This window comes from Pristis pectinata, chromosome 12 (genome assembly GCF_009764475.1).
Source record: "Pristis pectinata isolate sPriPec2 chromosome 12, sPriPec2.1.pri, whole genome shotgun sequence".
NCBI classification, from domain to species: domain Eukaryota; kingdom Metazoa; phylum Chordata; class Chondrichthyes; order Rhinopristiformes; family Pristidae; genus Pristis; species Pristis pectinata.
The window spans coordinates 15,606,556-15,625,710 of NC_067416.1; the positions used below are offsets into that span (position 1 = coordinate 15,606,556).

General features: G+C 38.4%; 1 protein-coding gene across 12 annotated transcripts in view; it reads left to right on the forward strand.

Annotated features, from left to right (window-relative positions):
- The window catches only part of ablim1b (actin binding LIM protein 1b), a 290,641-nt gene that overhangs the window by 244,238 nt on the left and 27,248 nt on the right, over positions 1-19,155 (forward strand). For 9 of the 12 annotated variants that reach the window (XM_052027491.1, XM_052027497.1, XM_052027496.1 and 6 more), the window contains 3 exons: positions 1,584-1,713; positions 10,443-10,547; positions 13,369-13,416. In XM_052027491.1, the coding sequence (XP_051883451.1) occupies positions 1,584-1,713; positions 10,443-10,547; positions 13,369-13,416 (283 nt within the window). The remainder of the gene's footprint in view (positions 1-1,583; positions 1,714-10,442; positions 10,548-13,368; positions 13,417-19,155) is intronic. The other 3 variants (XM_052027495.1, XM_052027500.1, XM_052027493.1) reach the window with 1 other exon arrangement.

Below are 19,155 nucleotides of genomic sequence, written 5' to 3' on the forward strand. Positions count from 1 at the left end.
AGAATTCAGAGGTGCTCTACTTATCCTTCCTGAGGTCAGACATGTCCTCCTTTTGCCTCTGTGCAGAGATTGTGGGGATAATGGAGTAGAGTTTTAGTTTTAGGTGCAGTTGGATGAACCATTGTAACTAATATCCAATTCAAAAATTTTTTTTCCACCCAGTTTCTACTGAAATTGATAAATTAAAAACCTGCCATCAACCAGTGCAATTTACCATTTTAAAATGTAAATCTTTTTAATTTAAGAGGATTCCTTGATTATAATTTCAGAGTGCCAACTTGAAGTTGGATGAATATGGCAATGGGATGGTTTATCTCAACAAATATTCAGTTTTAATCACCCATGAGTGTCTTGGTTTTAAATGGCTGAAAATGACCTTTTGAAATCTAATTTTTGTTATTGGGATACTGGGATACAGTAGTTAGCTTGTGAGGTGATTTTTTTTGTTTACATTAAAAAAAAGCATTTATTAATGTCTTCATCCCCAAAAGTTACAGCTTAATTTTGAACCTTCTCTGAAGGTGTCCAGATGAATTTGATGAGCAGCAACCCCCAAGAATGTTAATTCATCCAAGGCGTGTGGACAGTGATGTGGCTCCAGGGCAATAACTCAAAATTAATGGGAAAAGTACTGGGAAAACTTGTGTTGCCTCTCCCTGCCAGTCCTCCATCCAAATCACAGGCTCTGCCAGCCCCCTCCCTGTTCCTCTCATCATGTTGGCTCCAATCTCCATCCAATTCAAATGCTTCTCACTTTTGTTTCTGATTCTTTTTCTGAGACACAATGTAGCTGGTGCACTTTTCCTTTTAGTGTCTGGTTAATCCTGCATCTTCCAGCTTCTTGTTTCTGCCACTTGGCAAGGGCTCTCTTGCCCTGTGCCTGCATTTATCCATCCTTTTGCCTCGCGTCCCACCCTCTGCCCTCTCCCCTCAGCACGAATGTTAACTCCCTCATTCACGCATGGTGTTCTCAGATGATTACCTCCTGTTGCTGGTGATAACAACTGTGATTGTAATGAAGTGTTTCAAAATAACTCAAAAATTTTTTTTACATACTCCTTTGTTTTGTAACAATGGTCTCTGAGGGCATGGAATTCTCATTTTCCTCTCCTTTTCAGTTCTCTGGTCTCCTCAAAGTCTACTGTCAGTCCTTGCCCAAAGCTGGTTGGAGCTGGGTTGTTAGATGTTGTAAGATAGCAGGTTAAGGACAACACTGCCTGCTCCATTATCTCTGATTTGCCCAATGGAAGTGCAGCATGACCCTAAGATCTACATAGTGTAGTTCATTAAATTTTCACTGTCAGTCATCAAAGAGGCAAGAGGTCTGTTATAGTACAACGGTCTTTGAGTTGATGATGCTAATGATGGATGATAGCTTTAGGTAGACTCAGCTGTGGAGTGTGATGCATTCAGCTTTAATTATTCATACATCTGTACCATTCTGGTTGTATGTTCACTTCACAGTTGAATTCTTTCTGATCCTTCTAGCAGAGATGCCCCGCTCTCTGTATTAAAATATAATATGGTGTAGAGTGCTCTTCCTTGTCTGGGCTGACAGTGTAATATATGCAAATATATTTCAGGGATACCACGATGCTCGTGATCGGATGGTGCAGAGATCCTCCAGTCAGGGCTCCATCAGCTCTCCTGTCTACAGCCGTCACTGTTATACACCAACTGTTACCCGCTCTCCACAACACTTTCACAGACCTGGTAAGTGAAGCAATCCAATCATAGGCAGCTGGGGGATTCTTCTTATAGAAAGATATTATAATGGTCGTCGTATTAAAGATCAATTTAATTCAAATGACAGTTCACAATGAGATTTTTTTTGCAGGTTGAGTGACGCTCATCTGTTTTTCAGCTGTTACACTGTTTCATTTTAAGAGTAGCATCAATGCAAACTGTGTACTGAATGATGATGTGAAGATTTTTATATGTGAATTATGTATTGAAGCTGTTGCTTAAATGAGAGATCCTTGTCTCCAAGTCAGGTTATGGGTCTCACTGCCACTCTAGAAACCAAGACTGACCTTCCTGTACCGTAGTGTTGCATTATTGGACAAGCTCTCTTTTAGTTGAATTGTTAAGCACAGCCTGTTCTCTTTGGTACCTTTTAAAATAAAGATAATCCCATGCACTATTTTGAGGAAAAGCGATTATACTTTTGTGTCAATCATTATCAATATGTACACCTCACGAAAGCGTATTCCTGTTTATGGGAACTGGTTGTGCACAAATTGGCTACTTCATCAGCTCAAGCATTTTGAGAAATTCTGACAGGTGTATGAAAGTAACTATGCAAATACAATTCTCTTCAAATATAGCATGTTATTTTTAGTGTTGTTGTTTCCATTTTGTCTCCTGCTAAAATGTTTCTCAGTGTTTTCTTAGCGCTGGAGGCTTGCTTTTATAAGTTACTTATTTACATTGATCACTATAACGTAAGATTGATGTTTAATTATTTGGAGCTTTCCCAACATTTGGGCATAGACTGCATTAATTCATTTCAGGCTGAAGCCCCTGACCCTTGTATAATTTACTGTTCAATTAGTATCCAAAAAAAAACAAGGATGTTGTTTTACTAGAAAATCTTACTTCTGAATGAGTTTTAGATGAGTAGTTTACTTAACCAGCCTGAACATGACCCTTGTAAATGTCTGAATTGCGAGCACATATGGTTCTACAAACAAATGAGACGCTGTAGCTGTAGCACCTTCACTAATTTACACTAACTGAGGTCCTAAGGGTTTAATCTGATCCCCGAAGGCATTTTATTGAGCATCTCAAAGAGGAAAACTTTCCTAACAGGCTGAAACAGGTCAGCAGTTGGTGGAAAGCATGAAGCAGTCCTGCAGTTTAGTCAAAACATCTTTTTTAGCTCAGGTTCCTGCTCTAGACATCTTCCTCTCCCTCATCCACCCCTGTTAACTCCCACATGACCCTCCCACACCCTTTCCTCACTGTTTGCCTAGAAGACAATGGGGAACATGTGTTCCTCCCCAGTGCTAATCTGCACCCTCAGCCATCCCAGTCGAGGTCAGTAGTCAATTGACAGCACTTAGATGAGGCTACAGTGTTGAACAACCCAAAACCATAAACTTAATCGAGAACTCATGCTCATTTCTGCTTCCCAGTCCCTGGAATATTATTTCTTGTGTTATTATACTTTGAGGATTTTGGAGGTCAAAATACAAAAACTTTTTGAGTACAATTCATAGTTACTATTCCAAAGCTATCAAAATGTCCAGTTCTGATAGACCTTCTCTGGAGAATTTTCCATTATTGAAGCAACTGAATCTTATCAGATATCCAAAATGGAATCGGCAACCCAGTTTTGTGTCTCACATAGACATACAGCATGGAAACAGGCCCTTCAGCCCAACTGGTCCATGCTGACCAAGTTTCCCATCTGATCTAGTCCCATTTTCCTGTATTTGGCCCATATCCCTCTGAACCTTTCCTACCCATGTACATGTCCAAGTACCTTTTTAAATATTGTTAATGTTTCTGCCTCAACCACTTCTTCTGGCAGCTCATTTCCATATACTGACCACCTTCTGAGTAAAAAAAAAGTTGCCCCTCAGGTTCCGACTAAATCTCTCCTCTCTCACCTTAAACCTATGCCCTCTAGTTCACATTTCAATTGTCAGTTTCTCTTCCTCTTCCTCTTGGATTTCACTTGTCTTCACCTATTTACACATCCACCCTTGACCCTCACCCCACAGGTATAATTTTGGTTACTCACCAGCCTTCATTTTGCAGTTGTCATCACCACTAGTGTCATTCATGGTTTCCTGGTCTCCACCCTACCGCAGGCCTTCAATTCCAACCCTCTTTCCCTGCAACTTAAAACTCGTTTTAATCTAACATCTCCCAGTTCAGATAAAGGTCATCAATCTGGAACATCGGGCTGGATCACACTGATTCTTACCTGGCTGTTCTGAGGGAGAACCATTGGCTAGCTGCCGTGAGTGTGTCAGCACACCCCAGACTTCTTTGGCTGCATATGCTGTGTGGTACAAAATGGCTGGAAGCAGATGCAGGCACAATGAGTCGGTGAGGGTCAGTATTGGTTGTCAGCTTTAGACCAGCTTTAGCCAGCACATCAGACATTTGAATTGGATTGTTGATCTTTTCTAAAATAAGAACTAGAAGGGACCATTCAGGCTCAATAGCCTATTCAATTGATATTGGCTGACTGTAATCAGATTGCTGTTTCTATTGTAAGAGATAAGAGCAGGAGTAGGCACTGTGGTCCTCAAGCTTGTTCCAATATTTAAAAAGATCATGGCTGCTCTAATCTCAGTTTTGGCCCCACTTCGTTGCCTGTTCCTCATAACTTTTGATCCCATTGGATAGAAATTTTGTTCATCTCCCATAAATTCATTGACTCAGCCTCTACATCTCTTCTGGGTCAAGAATTGCAAAATTCATGAGCAGAGATCTTAAATAGACATCCTAATTTTCCTGTTACCATAATGTTAGGCTCCAACTTGTTGACAGCAGATGTTAGGCTAACTGATGCATAGTTTCCTAATTTTTTTTTTTCTCCTTGCTTTCTGAAATGGAGTTGTTGTATTTGCTATCTTCCGATGAACCTGGCATTTTCCAGAATTTTGGAGATTTTGGAAGATGATCACTAATGCATTCACTATCTGTGCAGCCACCTCTTTTACAATGTCTGGGCGGTAATGTTAAGGTTCTGGAATTCCCCTTTAAATCCATTAATAATTTGAAACACTTCAATTTGATCACAAGGGAATTCAGCTCTTAACCATATAAAGATACATCTTCCGTAGATTAAAAAGCAGTGGATATGTACTGCTCAAACACTGCAAATCTTTTTAAAGAGATGTAGTATTTATTGTAGCATTCACCAACTTTAATAATGTATGTTTAAATATAGAGCAAATGAATCCATAATTATTTACAAGAGTATGCGCTTGATCCAGTTAAGCACACAAAATGTTTAAATGCCTCCACTCTTTACATTTTCATTTCACTCAGATTTTTTTCATTTAATGCATGGCTGTTACCAGACTTCCACTATCCATGTAAGTTGTTTAATAGAAACACGTCTTAAATTCATCCACTCAGTCAGGAGAATTATGCTATCTGCAACAGGTTGATCCAATTCTGTAATTGGCAAAATAATTAGGAAGTGATTCATCTCAGTTTTGGGGATAATTAACTCTAACTGCAGCCACATTGCTGTAGAAAACCATATAATTTTCTGTACCCTTTGACAAGTTTTATTTTAATTAAACATCTTTATAATTAACATCACAGCATGTCAACCACAAGTTTCATAGTTGTGGTGAAAGAGCAATGAAATGACTTGATTCATTGTTCAGATTTAAATATGCTGCAGCTGAGTATACGATTTGACTTATCTCAGTAATGGTTCATTATTATCAGGCTTTTTAACCTTTTTAAAGCATGGTCTTCTTGATGTGTTTAAAATGTATTGCATATTATATGGTTCAGACAGTATAACTTAAAGCTGGAAGTGTCATGTCTGCATGGTTTTGCTGTTAACAGTTATCAAAGTTCCCACACTACTTGAACTCCCTACGATTGATCTTTCACTTTGCTGTCTGAGATGTATTTTGATTTTTTTTTTCTTTAGCGAGCATAAAATCATAACAATGCTATCAGGTAAAAATATCAGTGTTCAGAACAGCTTCAATTATATTCTTCTTACACATAACTTCAAGTAGTAACCTTTCTCAAAGCTGAACCCAAATATCAAAGGTTCTCTCCCCGTCCCCCTCGCCCCCAAGAAGTATAGCCGTCACCTGAAAGAGATTTCAGGTTTGACCTGGAAAATGAACCTATTTTTCTTTATCAAATCTAGTTGGCCTGTTATGCTTTCTCAAGGTTTTTTACTTTCATGCATGTTAATTGAACCAAATTGATTATAGTAAGAGAATTAAGATAAGATAAATGCTTCAAAATGGAAGAACCTTGCAACGTGAATGAATCGATTTGACCCTTGGCTAGAAAACTGAGCTTCTGCAACAAATAGTCAAATGCTGGCAGAAATATGTTATTTTAAGTGCCGGGCATTTCTGATTATTTATAATAATGCCATAGAACTAAAATATCAACCCTGGATAAATCTTCAAAGAAAATATTAAAAATGGTAAATGCTTACAATGTCCCTCAAAGTTGGAAACTTCATGGAAAATGTTGGGAGCTTATCAGAGAAAGATTATCGACTGCATTCCTCCAGTTTTCTAATTCATTACCCAGTACGTGGATTTGCTTTGTCCAGGTCCTCACAATATTCTCTTTACCTTCATCTCCATCTTTTCCCAATTTCCAGTTTTGTTTTCACAGTCTTAACCACCTTCATTATATTTCTACCCCGCATACCACTATCCAGAGAAGAGTACAACAACGTAAACAAGATTGAAGCAGGAGAAGGCCATTGAGACTATTGTGCATGCTCCATCATTCAATAAAATCATCGCTCATCATCTGCCTCAGTGCTATTTTCCTGCAATAACTCCATATCCCTTGATAGCTTTAAAATTCAAACATCTATCCCTACTCCAAAGAGCTGTCATTGAATATATTAAAGGTGCAGATGAACTCATTCTTTGATCTATTGGAGTCAAAGATTATAGGGAACAGTATAGATTAGATAGAAAAATGTGTCTTGAAGTAAGATGCAGCTAGGGTTACTAAGCAGAATTGTAGAATGAAACCCTCTATTATTTAATGGAACCTGAATGACGATATGGTGATATAAGCAAAGCTCACTCTCAATGTAGGAAGTAACTTCCGCAAACTGAATCAATTTATTGTATGAAAGATTCTAAACTACTGCTCTGCATGCATTGAGCAGTCTCCCCTACCCTCTTGGCAGAGAATTCCAAAGATTCACAACTCTGGGTGAATGAATATTTTCTCATCTGACCTAATTTTTGACACCCGAGCCAGGGGAAATATCCCTGCATCTATCTTCACAAGCCTCATTAGAGCTTCGTATTTTTCATTGAGAATTCACCTTTTATTTGCTCATTATGCTTAATCTTTCCTCACTGAACAAAGCCACTCTCCCAGGAATCAATCTGACAATGCTTTGTCACGTTCCTGCTGTCACAAATGTTCTTCCTTGCATGAGGAGACAATACTCCAGGTGCAGTCTCGTCAGAGCCCTATGTAACTGCAGTAAATTGCCTTTACACTTGCAATAAAGATCACCATTCCTTTTACCTTCCTACTTGCCTACTGTATCTCACATTAACTTTCAGTGATTCACCCGGGTGTCATTCACAAAGATTTTTGATTGAAAGGAAAATACTGCCGAGTAGTTCTTTGGTAATGGGAAGGACTCATTGAATGTGCAGCATGTGTGGGTCAATGCATACTCTGTGCAAAGATCTGCTGCTGTGATGTTATATTGCACACAGTGCCCAAGGCTGAGCATATTTAACATGCTCAAAGGCTTTTTCTCTGTTTGTAAAATAGTTCCAAAGGCCAATTATTTGGCAAAGTGTAATACCTGAAACTGAATGTGGCTACTAGTGCAGTTAGCAATACTGACTGGGGATAAATTTCAAGCAAGTTTAGATTAGTGTTCTGAACTTTGATAAGATCATAATACAAACATAATTTTCTATCTTCATCATTGAGTTACCTTGTTGATACTGACAGATACCTGGTAACAAACTTGATGAAATTCACTCTTTTAGGTACAGACAAAAATATTTCATCACTGTTCTCCGAGTCATAAATAAAACATAGTGCTCAACCACACACTTAATAATCGATGTACGTATATCCAGTAATGCGTAATTTTGATCTTGTCTGTCCCCAGTAATGGTAATGCTTTTCAAATACAATATATAAATAGATGGGCGGCACAGTAGTGTAGCTGTTAGCGTAACGCTATTACAGGGACAGCGATTGGGGTTCAATTCCCGCCGCTGTCTGTAAGGAGTTTGTACATTCTCCCCATGACTCTGTGGGTTTCCTCTGGGTTCTCCGGTTTTCTCCCAGACGTACGGTTTAGTAGGTCAACATGGGTGTAATTAGACAGTGCGGGCTCGTTGGGCTGTAAGGACCTGTTACCCTGCTTTATAAATAAAGATGCCCTCTGAAGGGATGTTCCAAATGCCAGATATTTGATTCTATTCACGATACCAATACTGCGCCATCAATTTCAGCTTCCTAAGCCCATTATAAGTAAGTTTTGAGCCTTAATGTTTGCATTAGACATTCCAAAACAGGGTGCTGTTCTCAGTTACCTACTCTGCAGGTAAGGATAGTTTTCTTTTGTTCTCAGTATCAAAAGTTGAATTAATTGTGTTGGGGAGGAAGAAAAGGAGAAATATTTACTCCGTTCTTTCACCCTAATCCCAGAGCTCATTCCACAGAACCAGAATGAGCTACCCTTTCACTTCCAGTGTGCTTGCATTTTCCATTCTTGTTTATTTGTCTGCATTTCAATTTTTCTTTTGCAGCTGTTCCATTTTACATAGGTATGTCATGTTCACTATTTTACTTTCAGGTTGTGGCACATGCAAACACAGAAAATATGGCAAATGTGTCTTGTGTTTTCTTTGCATGGTGTGGATACTGATAGTTATTGAGACAATTTTTTTTAAGGCAAGCATGCTGATAAATGTATTATGTGAAATTTTGTTGCCATGAAGATGTAACTTCCACAGCTTTGGAGTGTTATCACAATTCATCTTGAACAAAGAAGGGAGCATGCGTTTTACTACAGTGCCACAGAAATACAGGAATAATGAATGTTTAAGATGGTGCTTATTTGCATGGTTAGTTCATTTGCTGCTGAAAATCTCATTCTTGCTGACCTACAATGGAACCCCCTCCAGTTTTAAAATTCACATCCTTGCTTTCAATTGCCTCACTCTCTCTCTCCTCCATTTGTGTGTTACCTTCCCTAATCTTACAACTTCCATAATCCTCCAGTTCTGGTCCTTTGCGCAACCTGGAAATGAATTGCTTTGCCAGTTCCAGCAGTGTTTTTAGCTACATGGGTCTTTGCAATTCCCCCCCCCCCCCCCATAATCTCTCCCTCTTTACCTGAATTTCCTCCTTTAAAACATCCCTTAAAACACTTGACTAAACTTTGGGTCATTATCCTTAGTATCTCCTTGATTCAGTTCAGATTTTATTTACTAACACTCGTGTGAAGCACCTTAGATGCTTGGGTATGTTAAGAGCACTATGCTTGAGTATTAGAGACTTTTATTCCATGTCAACTCTGACAAGTGACAAAGCTGCACTCCTAGCTTTGTCTCTGTCAAAGCATCAGGAGCATTCTGAGGATGGGCGTTAGTTACCGAAGGATATTTATTGTCACCAACTCAATGATAAAAAGCACCAGTGAGATTGCCTTTCCTCATCAAGCTCAAGTACTCATGGGCAGGCAGGGACTGTGATTCCAGGAGCAGGGTCCAGCAACATCTGGGCTATTGTCACTAAAGCTAGAATAACATTGTGCCTAAAATGACAGAACGCAATCTACAGTAATTGGCTTAGAATGACTAATTTAGATATTTGAAATGATCTTTCAGGGTTAATTGGTGTCATTTGGTTAAGTAATGAAGTTGATCTACTGTATGATCCAGTAGCTGTCAACCCTGTGTTGTTTATTGCCAGCTATGTTGTGTATAATCAATCCATCATACTTCAGATTGTGAATCAAATGCAGATTTAGTGAAAAATCAGAAAACTGCAGATACAGGAAATCTGAAACGGAAACAAAATCTTGGAAACTCTCAGGTTAAACAGCAGAACCAACAAAAGTTCTTCAACCCAAGGCTGCCTGTCATGCTGTGTGTTTCCAGCATTTTCTGTTTGTTACAGATTTCCTTCAAAGGTCTTACACTGTTTCATGTGCAGTGAGCAATAGCATTAATTATTATTGTTTCATACAGAACAACTAATTGAGACCTTTCAAAATTCTAACATTTTGATAATCATGAAAGGATTCAAGTATGAGCAACCTTTTATTATAATGATGCAGTTTACTGTCTGCATTAAGTAACTTATATGTGGGATGGAAATTATTACTCATATTTTTTTGTTTCTTTAGCTTTCTGGAATTATATATATATATGTGTGTGTGTATATAGCTAAACTAAAAGTTGAAATATTGTTTTATAAAGTTACTCTAAAATTATTAAGGAGTGTTAAGATATTTGTACTTGAATGTCAAATAGAAAAATAGTTTCTTCATTTGAAGCAAAATTTTTCAGTATTATTTGGTGCAAGTTATTTTCATTAAGTATGAATGAATTATTTTATGTAAACTAACCCATCATTATGGAGTTGCATCATTGTAAAGTAACTTTTGAATTGATTTTGTTTTTACGTTATTACTGATCCATTTTTGTTATGCTAAATTAAAAAAAAATCTATGCCATTCTCATTATTTTTTACTCTTCTTATTGGAGGCAATGAGCCATCCAGTGGTCGGAGCTCCCCTCTCCCTATGCGGCCAGACAGCAGGCCTCTAACACCATCTTATGTTCAGACCCCTAAACATTTCCATCTTCCAGGTAGGAGTTTAACCACAACGGTCAGTGTTGTAGTCTAGGCTGTAGCTATGTCTCTATCTCTATGTCCTGTCTACATTTCTCCTCACAGATTCTTTGGAATAGTTTTTCAATCTATGAATTCATCTGGTTTAAAATTATTTGATCACTTCTGAAGCAAGCCTATGCTGGGACTCAATAATACAGACACCTTTAGAATATGTGGGTTGCGTAGACATCACGCAACTGCTTTTACATTGCTCACAAGTGCTAAACATGCATCAACGTCAATCAGAATTCACGCCCATTCAATTTGATCAGGAGATTCCTTAAGTGGACTTGAAAAGGTTATGGGGTAGAAATTTGTATTAGTCATAAGTGCTAATGGAACAATATAGTGGCACCCGTGCAATGAACTTTGCTTCCAAAATTTGGTTCTATTCAAGTCAGTGGAGACAAATTTCAAAAGCAGAGTACACTGCTGTATTGTGCATTTATCGCTGTACTGAAGGAAGAATTTCTCCCCAACAGGCTTTTTTTAAATGAAAACACAATTTATTGTTTTATAGTGTGTGGGAATTAATTGTTACTTCTGAAGAATATTCAGCAGCAAACATTAAAACTAAAACCAGATTTTTAACCCAACCTCAGCCTTTGTTTTGGATATGACAAACATAATCTCTATCCTGCAGACAGAGTCACTGAAACATGAAGATGACTCAAGCGTGAAATTCTTAAATCTCTTGGTAGTTTATTGATACTACGGTATAAAATTTATATCTGTCTAAATCTGCTCTTCAGATTGCAACTTTGACCTTCTGATGGGCCAGTTCTTCTGTTAGCCTCAAGAAAATGACATATTGTCTTGATGTCTTTTGATGGATTATAGAAGGATTGTTTCAAAACATGGCCCACCTGCAGACAGCAAAGTTGATATATGAATTAAAACAATCAAATGAAAAGATGACAGTGGTGGTGTAACATTTGTCTTCATGTTTTATTCCCAGTATGACCCACTTCTACTTTCCCATTAGAAACTGCAACTCACAAATTGAGAAACAACATTCAAATTGACGAGCTTCCTTCGTGCAAATGTGCACTGAATTGATTAACCAGCAGGATGAAGGCACAAAAAAGAATCTTGTGTCATCATTTCAGATCTCTGCCAGCACGCAGCATTTTCCATATGTTTTATGTTTATTTGCCATATCAACAACAATAAGCCTTTGATCCTTCATGAATCAGTGTTCTGCTTCAGGCAGTTTGTTATTGAAGTACATTACTCAGGTTTAGGAGACGTACCTTAATATGGCATAGATGAATAATCCAATATCATTGATTTGTCACTCTCAGTTCTTGGGCTGAAAAGGGAAATGTTGTGAACAACCTGACTTTTATCTACTTAAGCAATGCTTCCACTCAACCACTTTCTTTGGCAGTTATAAGTACCGTTGATTAACTGATAGGCTAATTTGAAACAGACTTAAAACAAACCTCCTTCTCACTGAACTCAGTGTTCTATTCACACTGCCTATACTGCCCCGTCCAATGAAAAAATTGCAATCTAACAACATGTTAGCCCAACACAATGGTGCACACTGGTCTATTACCATTTGCAATATTGCTAAATTTGAGCATGTCTTGTGCTACTCTATGCCTCTCCATTATCCTACTACACCCAACTCGTAATATACAGACCATTCCTGGTTACACGTTGAATCTACACCTTCTAATACTGTTCTTGCTAAGAGTTGTATCAGCTTTTCTCTGTGATTTAATGATCTTGTCAACACTGTACTGAACCAAACCAGTAACATGCTAACCTAACCTACTTTTGGACTTGCCCTGAACAGTGACATATACTGCACATACATGGTGATGTACTAACCTTCTCTGGTGCTGCATTGAATGTAACTTGGTGCTGAACTAAGCCTACCACATATCATTGCATTTTAAATTATGATAACTTTCCCATTTAATAAATACCCAAATTTCTTAACATATTTTCATGAATCTCCAGATAGGAACTTACAATCGGGAACTTGGGTTACTCAAAGAGCCATACAAATTGGAAATGGAACCTTTGGCCCACCAAGTCTGTGCCAACCATTACGTACCCATTCTTATGTTAATCCTACACTAATCCCATTGTATTCTCCCCATATTCCTATCAATTCCACCCCCCCCCACCCTACTCACGCACACAGTAAGTGCAATTTACAGTGCCCAATTAAGCTACCCACATGTATTTGCGATGTGTAAGAAAACCAGAGCACCTGGAGGATGCCCGTGTGGTCACAATGAGTACACTCAGACTCCAGAGGTTAGGATTGAACCCGAGTTGCTGGAGCTGTAAGGAAAGTAGCTTTATTTGCTGCACCACAGTGCTGCAACCAGTGGGAATAGGAAAATGTGGCATCATTCATAATTAAATTGACTTCTACCAGAAAAATAGCTATCTTCAATAAATAACCTGAATAATGTACTTAATAAAAAAAAATCAGAAGCAGAAACTGTGTGCAGCATTCAAAACTTTGCATAATGTACAACTTTCCGTCATAAATTGTTGCTATTGTCCTTGCTCTGATTATTCATATATTGAAGTAGTTGCATTTTGCAGTATTAGTTTCCACACAAGTTGTATTTTCTGTGTTGTTGCTGAAGCTTATTGTTGGTGTTTCTATGATGCACACTGACATGACGCATTGACATTTGCCTTGTGTGTATAAACATCCTGTATTAGATCAATGTACATTTTCAATTTATTTGAAATTAGAACCAGAAAGAATTAATTTTCTATTGTATTGTGTAATAATTAGTAAACTGTTCAACTTTCTTTCCACAGATCAAGGGACTAATATATACAGAAAGCCTCCTATCTACAAGCAATATGGTATAGTTCCTTACTACTTTGTATTTGATTTCTGATATCTTGGTATATTATCGTGCTGATTTCTCTTTACAATGCGCTTTTTTGTAAAAGAAAGTACTTTTCTTGAGATATTAGGACTAATATAAGGATCTTTTACAATAGATGCTGGATAAGACCATATTTAAGACGGTTTCCTCAAGGCCATTTGAGTACCAGATCAAATTCCAGAATTGAGAATGTGAAGATTTTCACTCATTTTCACTGAATATTAGTACTCGAGCCCACATTTACCTCATGCTTAACTTAACTAGCCAAGTTGAGAGTCGTGGAGATGTTTGCAATCTTCCTAGGCACTCTCTCTTCTATCAAGGATGCTACAAATAATATGGAAGTATGCACGATGCTGTATAAAACACAAACGTTTTTGTAGAGAGAAATTTAGTACTTTTTTTTATTGTTTTTACTAGTGTCAGAGAATTGAAAGTTGTTCCTATTGAACGAGTGTGAACTTTTTTCAGTTTATACACTTGCTCCCATAAGTACAATTGCAATTTCAGCACAAGTCAGTGCTTGATCATGGAAAGTCTTCATTTTAAACCCAACCTTCACTGGATTGAGATTGATAAATTAATATCCTCCATCAAGGGCTTGCTACCAACAGCTGGATGAGTATTCCCTCAACATGGTTTCATAACTTGGTTCCATGGGTATAAATTTAGTCTATTTTAACTGACAGCAACACTCATTATCTGAATTACCATTTTGTGAAAAATGATGTTTTTTTCAAGTATGGATAGAATTTTTCATGGTACGGTTTAGAGCAATTTAATGGATACTTTTAGATTGTTACCAGATCCATTTCCTTGTTTCTTTATCATTCATTATAGTTTTGCTCATGTTCTTGATTCTGGTTCATCTTTGCATTAATATGTCTTGTTTTCCTGCTAACAATACTCATATTAATCTCTAAGTGCTGTTTGCTTGTGAATTTCCTTAACTGTAGGTCTTTGTAAATGTCTAATTAATTTTAACGCTTCAACTAAACCTTTTTGCAGCAAATGATCATTCTTGGAATGTTTAAGTAACATAAACTCTTCATACATAACATCTTTTAAACTTGTAAGTGAAGGAAGTGTCACTTAAACTTTGTATTTAATTTCAGCTCTAAACTTTTTATCTACAATAAATCAAGAATATTCGTAAATTCCATAATCAGCCACTCTCAAGGAGAAGGTAGATTAGAAAATCAGTCTTATAGCACTGCAGCAGTGTCACTGACTTTTGCCTTTTTGAATAAGATCTCCCAGCTAAAGCACAATTGATGAATTTACCAAATTATGGGAAAAAGTTTTAAATTCTCTTTCTCATCCTATGCAGTACATTTTTTCTGGGATTCTGTTGGTGAAAAGAGAATAAACATCCCCATTAATGGTCCTACTATTGGATGCAGCACTAAACTTTTGAAGTAAAGGAATTTTAAATTTGTTCCATTAATAAGCCCTTTGCCCTGAAAATAATTTTTTTTCTTTAGAGCTGCACTTTGTACCATAATGATTTGATTTCTTCCACAAGTAAAAATAACACAATATCAAATAGGTTTTATCATCTAATTAATGGGTTGGCGTGGAAATATTATTCAGCTTCAAAAGATTTATTCTGAACACTATCAAAACAAAATGCATCACTTGCTTGCATTAATGTCCCTCCTCTGAGCAGTTGTTCTGTGGCAATTATAATGGTCAATTGGGAAGATCACTCAGAATTTCCACCATCTATGTAACATGCCTGTAACTCTGGTCAGTTTAGAGTTGTTCCACTGTTTATCAGCAACATGTGCGCAAAATCTTATCACTATGCTGTGTGATAATGCTCTTGTGTGATTGCCCCTTCAGAGGTTGCGTATTAGAAGCACTTGACCATCGCTCACAAGCAGGCCTTAGGAAATAGAACTGAAAGTTTCTGAAACTGGGCCACCAGAGGTCACTAGCAATCTATTAGTTAAGCATGAGAAATTTGCTGTCCTTCCATTCTTACGTCTAAGGCTGCATTTTTTTTCCAGAGCTACTTATCTGAAAGTTGGTTACTTCTAAAGTGCAACATTAACAACTCAAATTGTGCCATTCCAGAAATTCAGCTGGGTAATTTAGCCATGATCAAGCATGTACAGACTGGGTGATTTCCCTGTTGGTTGTACGTGGAGCAATGTCATTCCTCGTGCAATGCTCCTTGTTTGATGTCCTGAGTTTGGACATTCACAGAATAACTGTGCTTTAATAGCATGGCTCCCTGTGCCCAGTCACAGCTTGGGTATGCTCCCATACTTGTCACCTCTTCAGGCCTCCCTCCTCCCACTGATGTCACCTCTGAACTCTGTGATCCCTCAAAGTTCCTCCTGAATTATTGCTCGCCTCCCCAATAAAAGCCCCAACAGCCTCCTTGAGTCCTCACAGGAGCCTCAGACAAGACTGTGAGCTAAGCTCCAGTCACCAGCAGAGGCCCCATCTCAACTTCTGACCCCTGATTACCAGCCCACTACCTCCACCTCCACCATCCCTGGTCTTAACCCCAGTCCTGGAATAACCTGACATATTCCTTTGCCTGTTTCATGATGGTGTATGATGAAAAGTACATGAGAGCCATTTGATAATGTGCAGTGCTTTGAGCCATGGGAGCTGCCAGCCTCTCCTGCTAGCAACCACAACCAGAATAGTCATTGGCACATCTTTAGTAATCTTCTCTTGATGCCATGAAGTTCTAGATCATTGTGAGCAGCACATCCAGAAGCATCTATTTATGAGAGTTTCATCAGTTCCCTTTTCATCTCTCTCCCTGGCGCCTGCCTGAAGCAAGAAAGTCTCTAACCTGTTTGACTGCTTTTTAAATTTGTGTAGAAGTTTTTTTTAATATTACAGCAAAATCAAAAAGAGAATGATTGCTCTTGACAGTGAGTGTACTCTATTTCTGAAATAGCAGAAATGTTACATCTCACAGTCAGATTGAATACAGAAAATCTTTTGATTAAGACTTGTGATCTTTAGAGTTCCTCATTAATGACTTAGTGATAATTAGCTGGTTCTGAAACTAAATGAAAGAAGTTTGCTTTCAAATCAGAGAGCCAGGCCGATGTAATAACACACTGCTAAGGCTGACCAGAGGGAAAGAGATGAAGTAGATCAACAAGGAGTGATGAGGGTAATGAAACAAGAAGGTTGTACACAGAAAATAGTACTTTGGAAGGCATTGACTTCCATAGATTGGATGTGCTGGGAAGGACTGAGCTTGACACAGAGACACCAGTGAATCTCGAAGACCGAAGCCATTGCCTATCATCCTTGCAGCCGAGGTTCCCTTGCCATCCATTCCATCCCTCTCCCTGGCAACAGCCTGAAGCTGAAGCACTTTGTTTGCAATCTTTGTATTTGGTCAGAGGTGAACTTCAGACAACATATCCAAGACATCACCAAGTCTACGTGTACTCTCTGGTCTAATGTTTCTTGATTCCACCCATGTCTAAGCTCAACTTTTGCTGAAACTCTCATCCATGCCTTTGTTACATTCACATTTCACACCTTCAGTATCCACCTGGCCAGCCTCCCTTATTCTAGCCTATATATGCTTGATTTCATCCAGGATTCTGTTAGCCATATCTTAATTAGCCATCTGCTCTTGTTCATCTTTATTCTCTGGACTCCTGATTAAACAATAACTAATTTTGAATATTCTCACTCTTGTTTGCAAGTCCCTCTAGAGTCTTGCCTGTTTATCTCTGGCATATATCTGCCACCAACCTTCTGCGATGTCCGCACTTCTCCATTTCTGGTGAATAGAGCAATCCTAATTTGAATCACTTTCAGCTGTCAAGGTCCAGAGCTCTCAGATTCCATCCCAAAATCTCTCCACGATATATCTATTCTTCCTCCTTTGAATGACCATCCTTGAGACTAACCCCTTTGACCTAGCTTTTGATCATCTGCCCTCATATCTCCTTATGTGGCTCAATATCTTTCATAGAGTCATAGGGAGCTAAAGCATGAAAACAGGCCATTTGTCCCAGAAGTCTATGCCCATTTTTGCTCTCCCCACATTCCCATCAAATCTTCAACTCCTGTCCCAGACTCCACCACTCACCTATAATTTACAGTGGCCAATTAACTTACCAACCTGCATAGTTTTGGGATGTGAGGAGAATGCAGAGCTCCCAGGGGAACCCAAACTGTCAGGGGGATGGGGGATCATGCAAACTCCACACAGACAACACTGAGGGTCAGGATTGAACCCAGGTCACTGGAACTGTGAGAAACAGCTCTACTAGTTTTGCCACTGTACAACCAAAGCTCAAGTTTTGGGTGATAATGCTGAGAGGGCATCATGCTACACTGAAGGCATTGTTGTCATTAATATGAACTTGCTGATTTAGTGAAAAAACCTGTAAGTTATTTTTTTAAAAATCCAGGAAATAAGCCACCATATGTACCACAGATGGGGATATTTAACAGGAAATTAAAGTGTAAATTTACCAATCTACTAGTGCTATAGCTGTAGAGAGTTGGCTCAAAGACAACAAGATCAGAGAGTTAGGACTCAGCCCTATATACTATCAACATGTGTGATTTCCTCTGGCCGGTGGGGGGGTGGGGGGAGGTGGTGGTTGTGGTGGAAGTTGGAGAATCTGAAAAACAGATAGCCACAAAGATACCTTCAGTGTGAGGGCAACTATACTGATGAAGATGGTACTGAGCAAGATGTTTATCTTTGACAAGATCCAGGAGAGGGACAGATTGATTCCAAACTGAACTTTGGAGGCAATGAGATTGCTTGTAATGCACAGTCTTGGTGCTCATTGGTCAGAATTTTCATGCTGATGGGTGATTTGTCAATTTACATCAGGTTCTGCCATTCCGGGGTTGTAAGAGCAATAGAAGGCTAGGGTCCTTCTTTCTAGGCAATAGATGAGCATAAGCAAATTTACAAGGGCAAGGTAGTTAAAAGGGATAGATTAAATGAACAGAAACATTTCTGGAGAACACGGGAATATGCCATCAGACTGTAGCACAGTGGTGGAGTTCGTGGAGCAGAAGGTTTACCAGGCCAGGCAGGGTAGAAAATGTGGATGGATAGAATAATCTAACAGAGCGAACATAAAGAAACCTCTTTCAGAGATGGTCTACTGCCTTTTTGTTTGGTTATTGTCAGCTCATTAATCTTACACCTCAACTGAGGAACCTTATTCAAAAAAAGTTGGATTGAGGAAGGGTCAAACCTCTACTATTTGTGTTTCCAATCTGCATTCACTCCTTCCCTTCCCCGGGAGTGAGAGGATTTCACTTCAACAAAAAGTTATCTTTGTACTCGTCGACATCTTAATTGCACTTTGTGCAAACAGTCTTTATGCCAACTGAAATTGTTTTGAAAAAATTTCTGTACAATTATTATTGGCCATCTTAAATCAAGGCATAATGTATGCTAAACAAAAGTGAATATTGAGTATTGCAGACAACTTTTAGGAATTACTTCCAATATGTAAGGCACACGTTATTCATATTTAACAGGTTCTACAACATGTTCTACAACAGGTTCTACTACAACTTTACATTAAATATGTCAATCATTCACATTATGACTTGTCTTCAGAACTAACCAATTATAAAATGGTCAGGATGATGATTTGATTGCAAAACAGAATGTGATAACTCTGTGCCAAAACGATATGATTTTTGTTTGCAATGATGACATTTCACTATTAGCACACTAATTAGCAAA